At 52.1% G+C, this 16045-nt stretch overlaps 1 protein-coding gene across 1 annotated transcript in view; it reads left to right on the forward strand.

Annotated features, from left to right (window-relative positions):
- The window catches only part of Hspg2 (heparan sulfate proteoglycan 2), a 104176-nt gene that overhangs the window by 76296 nt on the left and 11835 nt on the right, over positions 1 to 16045 (forward strand). Inside the window, exons 57-77 of the mRNA XM_031379124.1 lie at positions 160 to 311; positions 675 to 813; positions 898 to 1049; positions 1591 to 1726; positions 1840 to 1991; positions 2958 to 3096; positions 4628 to 4779; positions 4960 to 5104; positions 6392 to 6537; positions 6835 to 6976; positions 7482 to 7633; positions 8017 to 8158; positions 8261 to 8401; positions 9232 to 9366; positions 9535 to 9716; positions 10237 to 10432; positions 10632 to 10811; positions 11044 to 11304; positions 12668 to 12872; positions 14268 to 14365; positions 14765 to 15031. Coding sequence (XP_031234984.1) covers positions 160 to 311; positions 675 to 813; positions 898 to 1049; positions 1591 to 1726; positions 1840 to 1991; positions 2958 to 3096; positions 4628 to 4779; positions 4960 to 5104; positions 6392 to 6537; positions 6835 to 6976; positions 7482 to 7633; positions 8017 to 8158; positions 8261 to 8401; positions 9232 to 9366; positions 9535 to 9716; positions 10237 to 10432; positions 10632 to 10811; positions 11044 to 11304; positions 12668 to 12872; positions 14268 to 14365; positions 14765 to 15031 — 3414 coding nt within the window. The remainder of the gene's footprint in view (positions 1 to 159; positions 312 to 674; positions 814 to 897; positions 1050 to 1590; positions 1727 to 1839; positions 1992 to 2957; positions 3097 to 4627; positions 4780 to 4959; positions 5105 to 6391; positions 6538 to 6834; positions 6977 to 7481; positions 7634 to 8016; positions 8159 to 8260; positions 8402 to 9231; positions 9367 to 9534; positions 9717 to 10236; positions 10433 to 10631; positions 10812 to 11043; positions 11305 to 12667; positions 12873 to 14267; positions 14366 to 14764; positions 15032 to 16045) is intronic.

The following is a 16045-nucleotide window of genomic DNA, read 5'->3' on the forward strand; positions in this document are numbered from 1 at the left end:
ATAGAGCTGGATACCACACACAGAGGCGCCTCGCTGCGGCCATGGCAGGACGGAGAGGCAACACAGCCTACTGTACCTGCATGAGTCCAGGGGGTCCCTGCCCCCACTCATACCCGTCTCTCAGCTGCTGGAGACCAATACTCTACCCTCTGTTGCTAGCACTCGCCGTCACCCCTCCAGTCCGAATCGAATCATCTTCCTCCCATGTGTCAGAAGGGCAGAGCCTGGATCTGAACTGCCTTGTTTCTGGGCAGACTCACCCCCAGATCTCCTGGCACAAGCGTGGGGGCAGCCTTCCTGCCCGGCATCAGGTAGGACATGGGAAGCAAAGGAAGAACCCAAAGGGCCCTCGTAGCCGCGGGGGTAAAAGGCACAGGCTGTGAGTTCGAGCGCTTTGCAGCAGTTCAGATGCACTCTGCCACTTGCCTGCTGAGTGACCTTGGGCCAGTCCCTTCACTTCTCTGATCTTTAAGGTCATCTGTCGAGGGGATGCCCATGTCATGAGTGCTGGCCCTGTGTGCATCCCGTGGCAGGCCCAAGGGGACGTAACAGGTCCTAACCTGTACAATCACTAGCTAACTGGACTGGGAGGGAGCCAGAGAAGGCAACTCGAGTCTGGTGGGTGACCGCCATGCTGGTCTCTGAGTCTGGCGTCTCCATCCCCCTCCTCCCAGGTACATGGCTCAAGGCTGAGACTGCTCCAGGTGACCCCAGCTGATTCTGGCGAGTATGTGTGCCTAGTCGTCAGTGGCTCGGGCACCCAAGAAGCTTCTGTCCTTGTCACTATCCAGCAGCACCTCAGCTCCTCCCACTGTGAGTGTTTTAGGGAGGGCGGTGAATAGCAGGGGCTGCGAGGGGCCCCGCTGCACCCACAGCCTGCATTCTGTCTCATCGCAGCCCAGAGCGTGGTGCACCCCGTGCGCATTGAATCCTCATCACCATCACTGGCCAATGGGCATACTCTGGACCTGAACTGTCTGGTTGCCAGCCTCACCCCACACACCATCACCTGGTATAAGCGTGGAGGCAGCTTACCCAGCCGGCATCAGGTACAGAGCCAGTAGACAGGGCTGCAGTCTGGTAGGAAGTCCAGAGTAGATTCAAGCCCTTGGCCCTGCGCTCATTCAGTCACTCAACAAACACTGAGCATCTCCACTCGGTAGTTAGGCTTGGTTTGGCGCTAGGGTATAGACCCATCCTGCTGGTCCTGGTTCTAGATCCTATGAAGAGGTTGCTGAAGCCACTGCTTGTGCCTGGCACTGCCGAGCCCCGTAGAGTAGGACAGATGTCAGTCTTCATACAGCGGGTGGTTGGAAGGGAAGCTGACGTTCTAAATGACAGAGGGATGTAATAAGCGGGACCCACTGTGGGCGCTCAGGAGGCCTTTGGAGGGGTGAGGTATAGGAACAGCACAAAGACTAGAGTCTCCTTCCACAGGACCCAGAGAGTATCATGCTAGGAGCCTTAAGAAGGCACTGAGGCTTCTGGGCACCCAGGTCAGGTCGGGAAGGGGGACCACCAGTACGTGGTGTTCACAGCACCTAGGGATACTGAGGCGCTGTTTCCATTCACTGCCCTCTGCCCCTCCAGATTGTGGGCTCCCGCCTCCGGATTCCTCAAGTGACCCCAGCGGACTCCGGAGAGTACGTGTGTCATGTCAGCAACGGTGCTGGCTCCCAGGAGACCTCTCTCATCGTTACCATCGAGAGCAGAGGGCCATCCCATGGTGAGAATGTGGTGGACAGGGAGCTGGGCAAGTGACCGCTGGGGAGCCAGAGGTCCCCAGCACAGTCATTGTCTCCTGACTACATTCTCTCCCCTACCCTGCTCGGTTCCCAGTACCCAGTGTCTCCCCACCAATGAGAATTGAGACCTCATCTCCCACAGTGATGGAAGGACAGACCCTGGATCTGAACTGTGTGTTGGTTGGGCGGCCTCAGGCCACCATCACATGGTACAAGCGTGGGGGCAGCCTGCCATTCAGACACCAGGTACCCAGAGGAACTGTGGAGTGGGGTGACCCTTGGATCTCTCAGGGTGGTGGGGCTCCATCTCGTGCCCGGTGCACTCTAGCGATCTGGACTTTAGGTAGATAAAAGGCAGCCAGCAGGCTAGGGACACAGCTCAACTGCTAGAGTGTTAGCTTGCATGAAGATTTCCTCCCAAGCCCAACAGTAAGCCAGGAGTTGTGCTGTGTGGTCCCAGCAACCAGAGGCTGAAGGGAGAAGGATTAGCACTTCAAAGCGGCCAGGCGGTGGTGGCGCACACCTTTAACCAGCACTTGGGAGGCAGAGGCAGGCAGATTTCTGAGTTCAAGGCCAGCCTGGTCTACAGAATGAGTTCTAGGACAGCCAGGGCTACACAGAGAAACCCAGTCTCAAAAAACAAAAAAGTTCAAAGGGCACGCTTTTAATGGGGCATGCTTTGAATCCCAGCACTTGGGAGGCAGAGGCAGGTGGGTCTCTGTGAGTTCAAGGCCGGCCTGGTCTACAGAGTGAGTTCCAGAACAGCCAAAGCTACACAGAGAAACCCTGGGAGAGGAAGCTTTCAAAGTCTCCTCTGCTGTATAGTAAAAAAATCCAGGCTAGTCTAGCCTGTGTGGGGACCTGAGTTCAGATCACAGCACTCACGTTTAAGTGTTAGCCGGGTATTGTTCTGCACCTACCTGTAACCCCAACATTGAGGCCTTGCTGGTTGCCAGTCTAGATGGCCTCAAAGCAACAAAGCTAACAAGGATAGTGGAGGACATCTGGCGCCCTCCTCTGGCCTCTATGCACGTGCACATTTACAGACACCACGCTCATACCCATACACACACACTCATGTAACCACATATACACAGAAAGAAATAAAAGAAGACGCAGCCTCAGCAGGCTTGGCAAGGGAAGCTGGAGTCACTAGGGCCCTGTGGCTGCTGACCTCAGCTCTGTCCCTGCCCTATCTCCCACCTCTCCCAGGCCCATGGCTCTCGTCTACGGCTACACCAGATGTCAGTGGCTGACTCTGGCGAGTATGTGTGCCGAGCCAACAACAACATTGATGCCCAGGAGACTTCCATCATGATCTCAGTCATCCCCAGCACCAACAGCCCCTCTGGTGAGTCTGACTTCTGATCCAGCAAAGGGACAGGAAGATGCAGTTCCCTGGGAAGAGGAGCCTTGAGTTGGGGCCCACAGACCTGGGTGTAGGAGAGAGCAAGGGTTTTACAAAGAGGTTCACATCCTGCTGTGTTACTCAGGACTGAGTAAGTTACACTTCTCCCCCGAGCTTCTGACTCCCTCACAGTGAGATAGAGAAACAGATTCACCCCAGGCCTGTAAAGCTTCATATCTAAGTGGCTCCCACCAGCCTTGTGTGGCAATTATAGTTAACAAGCCAGGCCTGGTGGCAAAGGCCTATAATCTCCGCTAGTTGGGAAGCTGAGACTGGAGAATCCAAAGTTCAAGGCCAGTCTGTGCAACTTAGTGAGACCCTATCTCAAAACCAAAGGGAAAAGATGGTTAGAGAAGTAGCTCGGTGCTGGAGCACATACCCAGCATGCCAAGGAGCCTAGAATCAACCCTGGTGTTGCAGAAGGAAAAAATAGAAAGAAATTTGCTTTGTAGGCTGGGGAGCTAGCTCTGTTGGTAAAGTGCTTGCCACACTACTGTGAGTTAGAGCCCGAGTAAAAACACTGGGGGGGGGGGGATGCCACATGCTTGTTACCTTGGTGTAGAGGAGACAGAGACAGGAGGATTCATCTTTCAGCCATTTCAGCTTCTTGGTGAGCATTCCAGGCCATTGAGACCCCCATCTCAAAAAGATAAGATTGGGGGGCTGGTGAGATGGCTCAGCAGTTAAACACACTGACTGCTCTTCTGAAGGTCTTGAGTTCAAATCCCAGCAACCACATGGTGGCTCACAACCATCCGTAATGAGATCTGACGCCCTCTTCTGGTGTGTCTAAAGACAGCTACAATGTACTTACATATAATAATAAATAAATCTTTTAAAAAAAAAAAAAGATAAGATTGGCCAGCCTGGGCTACAGAGTGAATCCCTGTCTCCAAAATAAATAAATACATAAATACATATGTCAGGATGGGTGGCTCTGAGAAACAGCACCTAAGGTTGGCCTCTGGCTGATACACACACACACACACACACACACACACACACACACACACACAGAGTTACATTGTATGCCAAACATGACAGCTTGGAACTGTAAGTAAAAAAATAAAGTCCAGGGGGCTAGAGAGATGGCTCAGTGGTTAAAAGCACTGACTGCTCTTTCAGAGGTCCTGAATCAATCAATTCCCAGCAACCACGTGGTGGCTCAGAACCATCTGTAATGGGGTCCAATACCCTCTCTGGTGTGTTTGAAGACAGCTACAGTGTACTCATAAATAAAATGAATAAATCTTTAATAAATAAATAAAGTCCATATAAAAGGACATTTCCATTATAGCAGAATATGGAATTGTGAAGGTTAAATGAGTTGGTCAAGGATGTGGGACCTTAGAGCAGAGCCTAGCTCACTCTTGGTGCTTGCCGAGGGGTATCTGAGACTGCCCTGGGCTACAGGTTTTGTGCGTACCCCACTTGAGAATCTGACTCAGGCGAACCTGCTCTCCTCTGTCCTTAGCCCCTGCCAGCCCTACACCCATCAGAATTGAGTCTTCCTCTTCACATGTAGCCGAAGGTCAGACCCTGGATCTGAACTGTGTGGTCCCTGGGCAGGCCCATGCCCAGGTCACATGGCACAAGCGAGGGGGTAGCCTGCCCACTCATCATCAGGTATGAAATGGAAGTGAGAGATGTTGTCCAGAAGCCCTGGTTAGTTCTGCCCAGTAGGGAGGCCTGAGAGCACTGCCCGGGATGCCTCCAACATCTGGATGGGAGGCTGACCCCAACCTTCTGAGGCTCTTGCTTGACATCTTACTCCTGTTCCTCTGACTCTGCCCCATCCCCGCCCAGGCCCACGGCTCAAGGCTGCGGTTGTACCAAGTGTCCCCAGCTGACTCAGGCGAATATGTATGCAGCGTTCTGAGCAGCTCTGGCCCTCTGGAGGCTTCCGTCCTGGTCTCAATTACAGCGGCTGCCTCTAATGTCCACGTCCCTGGTGAGGATCCCTGTATGGGGCTGGCAAAAGAGATAAGGGAGAGATAACAGCAGCTGAGTTGGGCAAAAGAAAGGCTCTTTGAGGCCAGGCAGTGGTGGTGCACACCTTTAATCCCAGCACTTGGGAGGCAGAGGCTGGCGGATTTCTGAGTTCGAGGCCAGTCTGGTCTACAGAGTGAGTTCCAGGACAGCCAAGGATACACAGAGAAACCCTGTCTTGAAAAAACAAAATAAGAAAGAGAGAGAGAGAGAGAAAGAGAGAGAGAGAGAGAGAGAGAGAGAGAGAGAGAGAGAGAGAGAGAGAGAGGCTCTTTGATACCTGGAGACAGCAGGCATCTGATCACAGCCTTCTGCCTCCTGCCTCTTGCCCACCCTTGATGTTACAGAACAGCCAGCCAGGCTGTGTGGTGTAGGTCCCGTCTCTCTCAGGGGCTTGAGAACACAAGCTTGCAAGTGTGGCATCCAGTGGGCTTGGGTCCCACCTGGGGATGTCACACAAAGAACTTTGCCTCTCCACATCGCTGTCCTTGATGGGAAAGAAAGTGAGGTTCCTACCTCTGCTATCTCACTGTACAGGCAATTCAGTGAGGTCCCTAAGGCCTGGCCTGGCCCTGCAGGGTGTTAGCAGTCATCTGAGGTGCATCTCAAGGAGTATGTACCAGCTGTGGTATAGCAACGACGGTGGTACCTCAGATCTGTTCATGGTAGTTATCACTAGGGTGGGGCTAAGGGGTTCAAGGTTTTAAAGGTGATGCAATTAAAGGAAAACCTGGGAAGTGATAGCCGGGTGTGGGGGTGGGGGCAAGGCTGGGACCCGGCCATGATGGGAACTCCGATCCGATGAGATGTCTGAGTTGTCAGTTGCCCAGATACCAATCCTCACTGTATGCATGTGAAGTACATTTCATCCTGTTAGCCCTGAGGCAGGACGGTCATTCTCTGTTTTTACAGTTGAGGAAACTGAGCCATAGAGGTAACTTCCCAAAGATCACACATTAAATGGCCATGCTGGGAGATGACCTCTTGCAGTCTGGCCCCAAGGTCTGAGTTCTTAGCTTTCAACTTACTGGAGTCTGGAAAGAGTCAGTGACTGTAGAGAGGCTTGCCACAGCGACTCTGAGAGCTCAAGGTTGCCAGGGATGGGGTGGGGTGGATGAGGAGAAAGAGGGCCCCCACCCCCCATCGTCAGAGCGCTCTACCCTCCAGATCTGAGTGGCCCCAGAAGGGAAAGAAGCCCTTGAATCCAGTCTACACAGTAGGCTAAGAGGCCTTAATCACTGACACTTAGGTGGAGTCCCGTCCATCCGCATCGAGACCTCCTCGTCCCGAGTGGCTGAGGGGCAGACCCTGGATCTAAGCTGTGTGGTTCCTGGGCAGGCCCATGCCCAGGTCACATGGCGCAAACGTGGAGGCAGCCTGCCCGCTGGGCACCAGGTACAGAGCCTGGGAAGTGAAGCATGTGCCCCCTCATCACTATTTCCCAAGCCCATCCCTGAAGGGAGGTTGGCCCCAGCAGTCAGTGATAGTTTGGGGAACTTTGTACAGCCACTAGAGCCAAGTGGCTGCCAACAGACTGGACACAACAGGGCCACCACTAGTCCCCAGCACCTGGCTATAAGAGAGGACACCACTTCTTCAAAACCCTACTTCCTGAACTCTATTGCCTATGGCATAGAGTTTTGTGTAGCCCAGGATGGCCCAGCCCTTCCCCATTCCCTCCCCTCCATGCAGGTCCATGGCCACATGCTGAGGCTGAACCGTGTGTCCCCAGAGGATTCTGGCGAGTACTCATGCCAAGTGACTGGCAGCTCAGGTACCCTGGAGGCTTCTGTCCTGGTCACCATCGAGGCCTCTGAACCCAGCCCTATCCCTGGTGAGTGACAAGTGACTGTGAGTGAGACTTTATATTCTGGGATTGTGGACAATTGTCAGTGCACCTGGCTAGGCTGGGCATTGGCATTGCTATGGCTGAGAATCAAGCCCACCCAGGTCAAAGATCCCATGATCTGGGTCTGGGTCGCTAGTCTTTTAGTCACCCTCATCAATGGAAACCCAATCCTGTGTCTCAAGAAGACACTGCAGCCGGGCGATGGTGGCACACGCCTTTAGTCCCAGCACTTGGGAGGCAGAGGCAGGCAGATTTCTGAGTTCGAGGCCAGCCTGGTCTACAGAGTGAGTTCCAGGACAGCCAGGGCTACACAGAGAAACCCTGTCTCGAAAAACAAACAAACAAACAAACAAAAGACACTGCAGACCTAGGGAAGAGAGACTTGCTTGGTTGATATGGCTCAGCCATGTCACCTCTAAGAGAAGCACCACAGTTAGGTCCTTGCCCTCACACCAGGAGCCTTAACTGTTCCCCATCTCTGTGTCCACAGCCCCAGGGCCGGCCCAGCCCATCTACATAGAGTCCTCTTCCTCCCATTTGGCTGAAGGGCAGACTGTGGATCTGAAATGTGTTGTACCAGGGCAAGCCCATGCCCAGGTCACATGGCACAAACGAGGGAGCAGCCTGCCTGCCAGACACCAGGTAACTAGGTCAGGATGGAGAGAAACCCAGGGTAAGGCATGGTCTCCTCTGCGCCTAAGCCTCATGCAGATGCCAGCATTCCTGGGATCATGGGAACCAGGTATCTGTCAGGGAATTGTTCTCTAGACCAAGAGACCAGTTGCTGAGAGACCTGGGCTTCTCCCCACCACCACCCCACCCTGCTATCATTGTTTGGCAGCTAGCATTTGAATGAGTTCCCTCCTCAGTAAAGAGAGTAGGTTGATTTCACAGTGCAGGAATCTCCTTTAGTCTCGCAGCTGGAGGCCTAGCTCTTGAGTCTCATGGAGAAACAGCCACTGCACTTGGGGACTTGCCTTGTTCTCCAGAACCCTTAATGGCTTTCTTCTCTTTCTCTCTGGCAGACTCATGGCTCCCTGCTGAGGCTCTACCACATCTCCCCTGCTGACTCTGGCGAGTATGTGTGCCAAGTGGCTGGTAGCTCTCACCCTGAGCATGAGGCTTCCTTCAAGATCACAGTACCCCCCAAGGAAGGGTCTTCCTACCGTGAGTGTGGGGGATGCCAGGAGTGGGGAAGGGAGCCTGGAGCCTAGGCAGGGCCTACCTGGGTAGAGCCTACTCTACTGAGTCGAGTGTCTGACCATGCAGGCCTCAGAACGCCTGTCATCTCCATTGAACCACCCAGCAGCACGGTAAAAGAGGGCCAAGATGCCAGTTTCAAGTGCCTTATCCATGAGGGAGCAACACCCATCACCCTTCAGTGGAAGACTCGGAACCAAGAGCTGGAGGGTGAGTGGATGGCTGCCTGGGCTGGAGGCAAGAGGAAGCGCCATCAGGTGTGGCGGTCAGGGTCCATACTGTAGTCTTGAGTGACTTGAACCCACCCATGTAAAGATGGAGCAGGACCCAGGAGACTCCAAAGACTCCCACTTTCTGCTATCTTTGACTTCAAGTCCCATGCCCAGGCACAAAGGATCAACAGTGCAGGCCCTCTCCATCCCTTGCCTTCCTTTTAGTGTTGATGTGATAACATACCCAGATGAGAGCAGCTGGGGGCTCTGGGGGAGGACTTGTTCCAGGTCCCAGCTTAGGGGTTATAGTCCAGCAAAGCAGGGACGTCAAGGCAGCAAGAGCTTAAGGCAGATGCTCATTGGCATCCACAATCAGAAAGCAGGGAGAGGGGCTGGAGGGATGGCTCAGTGGTTAAGAGCACCGACTGTTCTTCCAGAGGTCCTGAGTTCAAATCCCAGCAACCACATGGTGGCTCACAACCATCTGCAATGGGATCTGATGCCCTCTTCTGGTGTGTCTGAAGAGAGCAACGGTGTACTCATATGCATAAAATAAATCAATAAATCTTTAAAAAAAAAAAAGCAGGGAGAGATGAATGAATGAATGAATGAATGAATGAATACCCCATTCAGCTCATACTCTCTCTGTTCATAAAGTCCAGAATTCCCTGCTCATGGAATAGCTTTCTTCACAGTTAACAAGAGTCTTACCACGCCAATTAACCCATTCCAGAAAATCCCTCACAGGCCCATCTCCTAGATGATTCTAGATCCGTACTGAGAGACAGTTGACACTAACCATCACACTTCCCCAATGCAACCCTACAGACAACGTCCACATCAGCCCCAACGGCTCCATCATTACCATTGTGGGCACCCGGCCCAGCAACCATGGAGCCTACCGCTGCATAGCTTCCAACACCTATGGTGTGGCCCAGAGCTTCGTCAATCTCAGTGTACACGGTAAGTAAGAGGCTCTAGCCTATGGCTCTGCCCCTCTCGCCAGCCCAGCTTCTCCAGGTTTAAACCCTGCCCCACCACTGCTCACCCTGTGACTTAATTTTCACATAAATGGTATTCAGCTGTGGACTCAGATGTGACCCAAAGCTGTACATGTCATTTTTCTCTCAGGGCCCCCTACAGTGTCTGTGCTTCCTGAGGGCCCTGTGCATGTGAAGACAGGGAAGGACATCACCCTGGAGTGCGTCAGTTCTGGGGAACCCCGCTCTTCCCCGCGTTGGACCCGACTTGGCATCCCTGTCAAGCTGGAGCCGCGGATGTTTGGGCTCATGAATAGCCACGCGATGTTGAAGGTGAGCTTGCGTGCATCTGAGGTCCTTTCTAAGATCTGACTGAAGCAGATCCCTAGAGAGAGCATAAGTAGATGGACAGAGAAGAGGAGGAGGTGAAAGGCGGAAAGGAAGTCGCAATGGCACAGAAGCCCAGGGGGACAGGTGGTTGAGTGAGTGAGTGGTACCTAAGCAGATGGACAGACTCCATGGGAAGTATCCAGCAGCACACAGGCGATCTAGAAAGGAAGGCATCTGGGAAAATGGAGCTCAGTTAGGAAAGGACTTGCCTACCGTGAACCAAGTTCTACCCTCAATTCCTAGCACCTCATGAATAAGCCATGGTGGGCTATGCCTATTCTTGAAGCCTTCAGGGTGTGGAGGCAGGAGGTTCAGGAGGTCACGATCATCAAGGGTAGAGTTCCAGGCCAGCCTGGGCTACATGAGACCACTGCTCAGAAAACAAGCAATAATCACATATCAAAGGAAAGGGACCCATGTAGTTTTCTGCTGTGTGACCCCAAATCTGACTTCTTTCTTTTAGATCACATCAGCGAAACCATCAGATGCAGGCACTTATGTGTGCCAAGCTCATAATGCCCTAGGCACAGCACAAAAGGAGGTGGAGCTGATCGTCGACACTGGCACCGTGGCCCCGGGTACTCCCCAGGTCCAAGTTGAAGAAGCTGAGCTGACCTTGGAGGCTGGACACACTGCCACTCTACACTGCTCAGCCACTGGTATGGTGTGCTGGGGACCCGCAGAAAGGCAGCTCAATGCTGCTTCACGGCTTGACTGCATCTGAAGAGCTCACATCCCACAAACATACACTTAGCCAGTCCCTGGAAGGATGGGTCACTTAGGACCTCTTCCTATCACCCCCACACCTGATTGGTCCCTGGAACAACCTAGTGACCAGTGCCATCTTCAACCCCATAGGAAACCCCCCGCCCACCATCCACTGGTCCAAGCTGCGTGCCCCACTGCCCTGGCAACACCGGATAGAAGGCAACACACTGGTCATTCCCCGGGTGGCCCAGCAGGACTCAGGACAGTACATCTGTAACGCCACCAACTCTGCTGGGCATGCTGAAGCCACCGTTGTCCTTCATGTGGAGAGTAAGCCTCCCATACCCTCTCCTTGGACTTTGGTCAATGTTGCGTGGAGGCCTATGTTCTCCTGCCTACCTCCTCCTTGGGTAGGACCCCAGAATCCCCATCCATCTAGAGCCCTCCCTGGCTACCACCCATGTCTCTTCTTGGACCCTAAGTACTTGATTGCACTTCTCCAATCCAGCTTCCTACTGTGACCTCTGCCCTTTCCCACCTGATCTCTTTGTGTGTCCCTTAGGTCCTCCATATGCCACCATAATTCCAGAACATACGTCAGTGCAGCCAGGGAGGCTGGTTCAGCTGCAGTGCCTGGCTCATGGCACACCCCCACTCACTTACCAGTGGAGCCGCGTGGGTGGCGTCCTCCCCGAGAATGCTGTTGCCAGGAACCAGCTGCTGCGCCTGGAGCCCACGGGCCCTGCAGACTCTGGCCGCTACCGCTGCCAGGTCTCCAACAAGGTGGGCTCCGCAGAGGCCTTTGCTCAAGTGCTGGTCCAAGGTAAGCAACTGGAGTCTTCCCCACAGGCCTTTCCTTGACCTCCGTGTCCGCCTGGGATAGAAAGGCCTCTGCCTGTTTACCTGTTTTCAGCAAGCATCCTTCTCTAAGGCCCGAGGCAGCTTTTATCCAGGAAACCCCTCCCTCCATTCCTGTTCTCGGCTCCCTAACTTTCAGCCTGCTCTCTACTTTCTCTGTACTTACCAGGAAAGTTACATCACCCGCCAGACAAGGAGGACACTCAATGTAGGGCCTGGGCCACGTGGTCTCAGAAACCCGGAGCTTGTCCACCATAGGCCCAGAGAAAGTAAAGTAAACACATGAGCAAATGACAGGGCCATCTCTTACAAGCCCAGGATCCCAGCGTACCTATGACGACTCTAACATCGCTGTGGCCTCCTACAGAGTCACACAAACCTCTGGACATGGAATTCTAGGAGCACCAAAGTACCTTGCTCACTGGTCAAGAGCCTAGGTTGTGGCCTCAGAGATAACTTTAGCTAAGCTGTCTCACCTTGAACCTCAGTGGTTTTTTTTTTTTTTTCATCTTTCAAGAGAAAAAAAAAAAATGTGTTCCCTTCCCAATCATTCTTGTCTTAAGCCACCTTCCCTGCCCAAGGATCCAGACTCTGAGAGACAGAGCCCAGCCCCACAGTGGCCCTTACATGTATCGAATGCATGACTGAGTGGGCAAACAGGCAAGTGGTTCTGTATTAGAGAGGCTGCCAGAAGAATGTCCCTCGAATTATTGAGATGAGGGTGTCCTGGTACCTGGGTGCGTCAGGGATATGATGTATCTATGTATACAAAAGAACTTGCCGGGCGGTGGTGGTGCACGCCTTTAATCCCAGCACTTGGGAGGCAGAGGCAGGCGGATTTCTGAGTTCGAGGCCAGCCTGGTCTACAGAGTGAGTTCCAGGACAGCCAGGGCTACACAGAAAAACCAAAAAACAAAAACAAAAAAGAATTGTTGGTGTCAGATGTGACAGTGTGTATCTCTGTCCAAGCTCATCAAGACCCTGGGCTGAGGGAGCACTTGAGCGTAGGAGTTCAGTACCAGTCTGGACAACAGATGAGAGTCCTCATCTTAAAATCCTATCATAAAACCTGGAGTGATTAGGCTGGGTTTGTGGATCAGTAGGTGGAGAGCGTGTTTAACATGCAAGTTCGATCCCCAGCACCACATTGACTAGATGTGGGGACACCTGCCTGTAATCCCAGCATTCAGGCAGGGAAATCAAAAGTTTAAAGTTCAAGGTCATCCTTAGCTACATAGTGAGTCTGAAGATACCCTGTGCTACATGAGACCTTGTCTCTCAATCAATCAGTCGATGAATAACTGAGTCTCCCATGTCTCCTCCCACAGGCTCCTCTGGAGATCTCCCTGAGACTTCCATCCCAGTAGAATCCAAGCCCACTGTGCAAGTCACTCCTCAGCTAGAGACCAGGAACATAGGGGCCAGCGTTGAGTTCCACTGCGCTGTGCCCAATGAGCGTGGCACCCACCTTCGCTGGCTCAAGGAGGGTGGTCAGCTGCCTCCTGGACACAGTGTACAAGATGGGGTCCTCAGGTAAGTTGGGTGTTGGGCGAGGACTGGTCTCAGCCCCGCCACCCCCAACCCATCCCCTACAGCCTAAGGCTCACTGTGACTGAGTCACTTTACCTGCCTATGGGGCCAGCCACAGAGCAATGTCACAGAGAGTGAGCTGCTGGTCCTCTCTGGGCCTTAGTTTCCACAGCTGTAGGTTATGAAACTGAAGTACTGTTGTCTCCAAAATGCTCGATGCTTTCCTTGCGCCCGGAAGGCCATCTGCTAACAGTGGCCGGTTTTCCTTCACTTCTGGTTTGGCTTGCTTTTTGGTATTAGATTTCTGAAGCCAGGTCTCACTCTGTAGCTAAAGCTGGCTTGAAACTCACTTATGTAGATCAGATTGGCCTCTTAACTAGCTGTGATCCTCCTGCCTCAACCTCTCAAGTACTGAGATTACAGTGAGCCACTGAGTCCCTACTATTATTAAAGACCAGCAAACAGCTCTGGGGTCAGAGATCTGCAGCTTGGTCCCTGTGAGACCTTGAGCCAGTGTGACAGTGAGCCTTAGAGCAGAAAATCTGTCTGAGATGGCCGTGGTAGCAGAACCTTGAGGCACGGGCCTGTAGGAGGAATAGGCATGCTGAGTTCAAGACTACAGAGTGAATTAGGCCAACCTGGACAACGCAATTGAGAGCATGTTTCAAAATAAATAGTGAAAATGGAAGGAGAAAGTAGCTCAGTGGTCGAGCACTGGCCTGCCATGGTTGAGGCATGTAATCCTCAAATTAATCCCCCGTAAATGTGCATGTAATTTCAATCGAAATTACACAGATAGGTAGATAGATAGATAGATAGATAGATAGATAGATAGATAGGTAGATAGATAGATAGATAGATAGATGATAGATAGATATTAGATAGGTAGATGATAGATAGATAGGTGATAGATTAGATAGATAGTTAGATAGATAGATAGATGTTTGATGATAAAGAGATAAGTGATAAATTAGATAGGTGATAGATTAGATAGATGATAGGTAGATGATAGATAGATAGAGGATAGATAGATAGATAGATAGATAGATAGATAGATAGATAGATAGAGTGGTGTAGTGCATCATCTGCTCACTTGCATCCTGGTCTCTGATGCTGCCCTAGAGCTGGTCTATCTCATGTTTGTATATGCATGTCTACTTGTGTGTCTGTATGTATGCGTGCGCATACACATGTACTTGTGTGTAGATCAGAGGGCAGTTTGTGGGAGTCAACTTTCCTCTTCCACCATATAGAATCCCGGGATGAAACTCAGGCCATTTGGTGAGGAACAAGCCCGGCTATTCACTGAGCCATCTCTCATCAGCCCCGAGTTATGTTTCAACTCACAGCTGCAAAGCTGTTGGCTTTACTTCTGACAGCACCCTTCTTTCTTCTCAGAATCCAGAACTTAGACCAGAGCTGCCAAGGGACATATGTTTGTCAGGCCCATGGGCCTTGGGGACAAGCCCAGGCCACTGCCCAGCTAATTGTTCAAGGTAGGAGGTGGCTTCAGGCCTCTGCAAAGAGCAGGGCCAGAGATGAGAAGGGGGGGGCGGTGGAATGCAAGGGCCTGCCCCTGCTCCTCAGGAAGCCCCGTAAATGTACTTGGATTACTTTCCGTGCTTGCACCTGAATGGAGTAATGGCTGTGACCAGGATTGCAAGGAAGGGAAGGGAGATGGGTGCATGAAGTGGGTACTCAGCAGAGCAGTAAAGGCTGAATTACCAGCTACTTGGGTGCATGAATAAACAGAGGCTTAATGAGGGATGCCTGAGTGATGTGTGAGTGACCACAGTATGTGGATATGTCATGGGTGGTAGTGCTCCAAGCCATCCCTCTCCCAGGCTTGACCTCACCCTGGCCAAGCCTGGCTCACCACTCTGCCCCTCCCCCAGCCTTGCCCTCAGTGCTTATCAACGTCCGCACCTCTGTGCACTCTGTGGTAGTCGGCCACTCTGTGGAGTTTGAGTGCTTGGCCCTGGGTGACCCTAAGCCTCAGGTGACATGGAGCAAAGTTGGAGGGCGCCTACGGTCTGGCATCGTGCAAAGTGGAAGCGTCATCCGGATTGCCCATGTGGAGCTGGCTGATGCAGGACAGTACCGCTGTGCGGCTACCAACGCTGCTGGCACCACCCAGTCCCACGTGTTGCTGCTGGTACAAGGTAGAGATGTCGAGGGACTATGGAAGGGACCTGGGAGGGACAGGACCCTGAAGTGCTGCTAGCTCCTTCTGTGCTTTTCTGGGGATCACCTAGTGTCCCTATATAAGGGATACCTTTCCCAGCAAATGAATGGATGTGTTTGTCCCAGCAGGCTGCATGCCAAGGGCTATCAAGAAGAGAAAGTAGGCCTGGTGTGGTGGTGCATGCCTTTAGTCCCAGCACTCTAGGGAGGCAGAGACAGGTGGATCTATGGACTCACTGACTCCAGAGGCAGAGGCAGGCCAATCTCTGTAAATTTGAGGTCAGCTTTGTCTATACATATCATGTTCCAGGTCAGCTCAGGGTACATAGTGAAATCCTGTCTTTTTTTTTTTAATATTTATTTATTTATTATATATAAATACACTGTAGCTGTCTTCAGACACACCAGAAGAGGATATTAGATCTTATTACAGATGGTTGTGAGCCACCATGTGGTTGCTGGGAATTGAACTCAGGACCTCTGGAAAAGCAGTCAGTACTCTTAACCACTGAGCCATCTCTCCAGCCCCGAAATCCTGTCTTTAAAAAGAAAAAAAAAAAAAAAGAGGAAGAGGAGGAATGGAGGAATGGGGGGAGAGGAGGGGAGGAAGTGGAAAAGTAGCCCTTATTCAGATGGAAGAGACCCTAGTCTGATGGTAGACTTTACACAGAAACAGATGGTGGAAAACCAAGAGTGTTGAGGAAGAAAGATCCTGGGTTTGAGGCTAACCTAGGCTACATAATAAGACATCATCTCAAAATAAATCAATCAACATACACCTATACACCTATAATCCAGCACCTCCAAGGTGAGCAAGAGGATTCATAAGTTTGAGGCCACCCTGTGCTACAGAGACCTAGCCTGGGCTATGAGAGACCCAGCTTTTTAAAAAACAGGGATGGAGGGGCTGATGAAATGGCTTAGGGTTAAGAGCACTGACTGCTCCTCTGAAGGTCCTGAGTTCAAATCCCAGCAACCACATGGTGGCTCAC

The sequence above is a fragment of the Mastomys coucha genome, unplaced genomic scaffold (assembly GCF_008632895.1).
Source record: "Mastomys coucha isolate ucsf_1 unplaced genomic scaffold, UCSF_Mcou_1 pScaffold18, whole genome shotgun sequence".
NCBI classification, from domain to species: domain Eukaryota; kingdom Metazoa; phylum Chordata; class Mammalia; order Rodentia; family Muridae; genus Mastomys; species Mastomys coucha.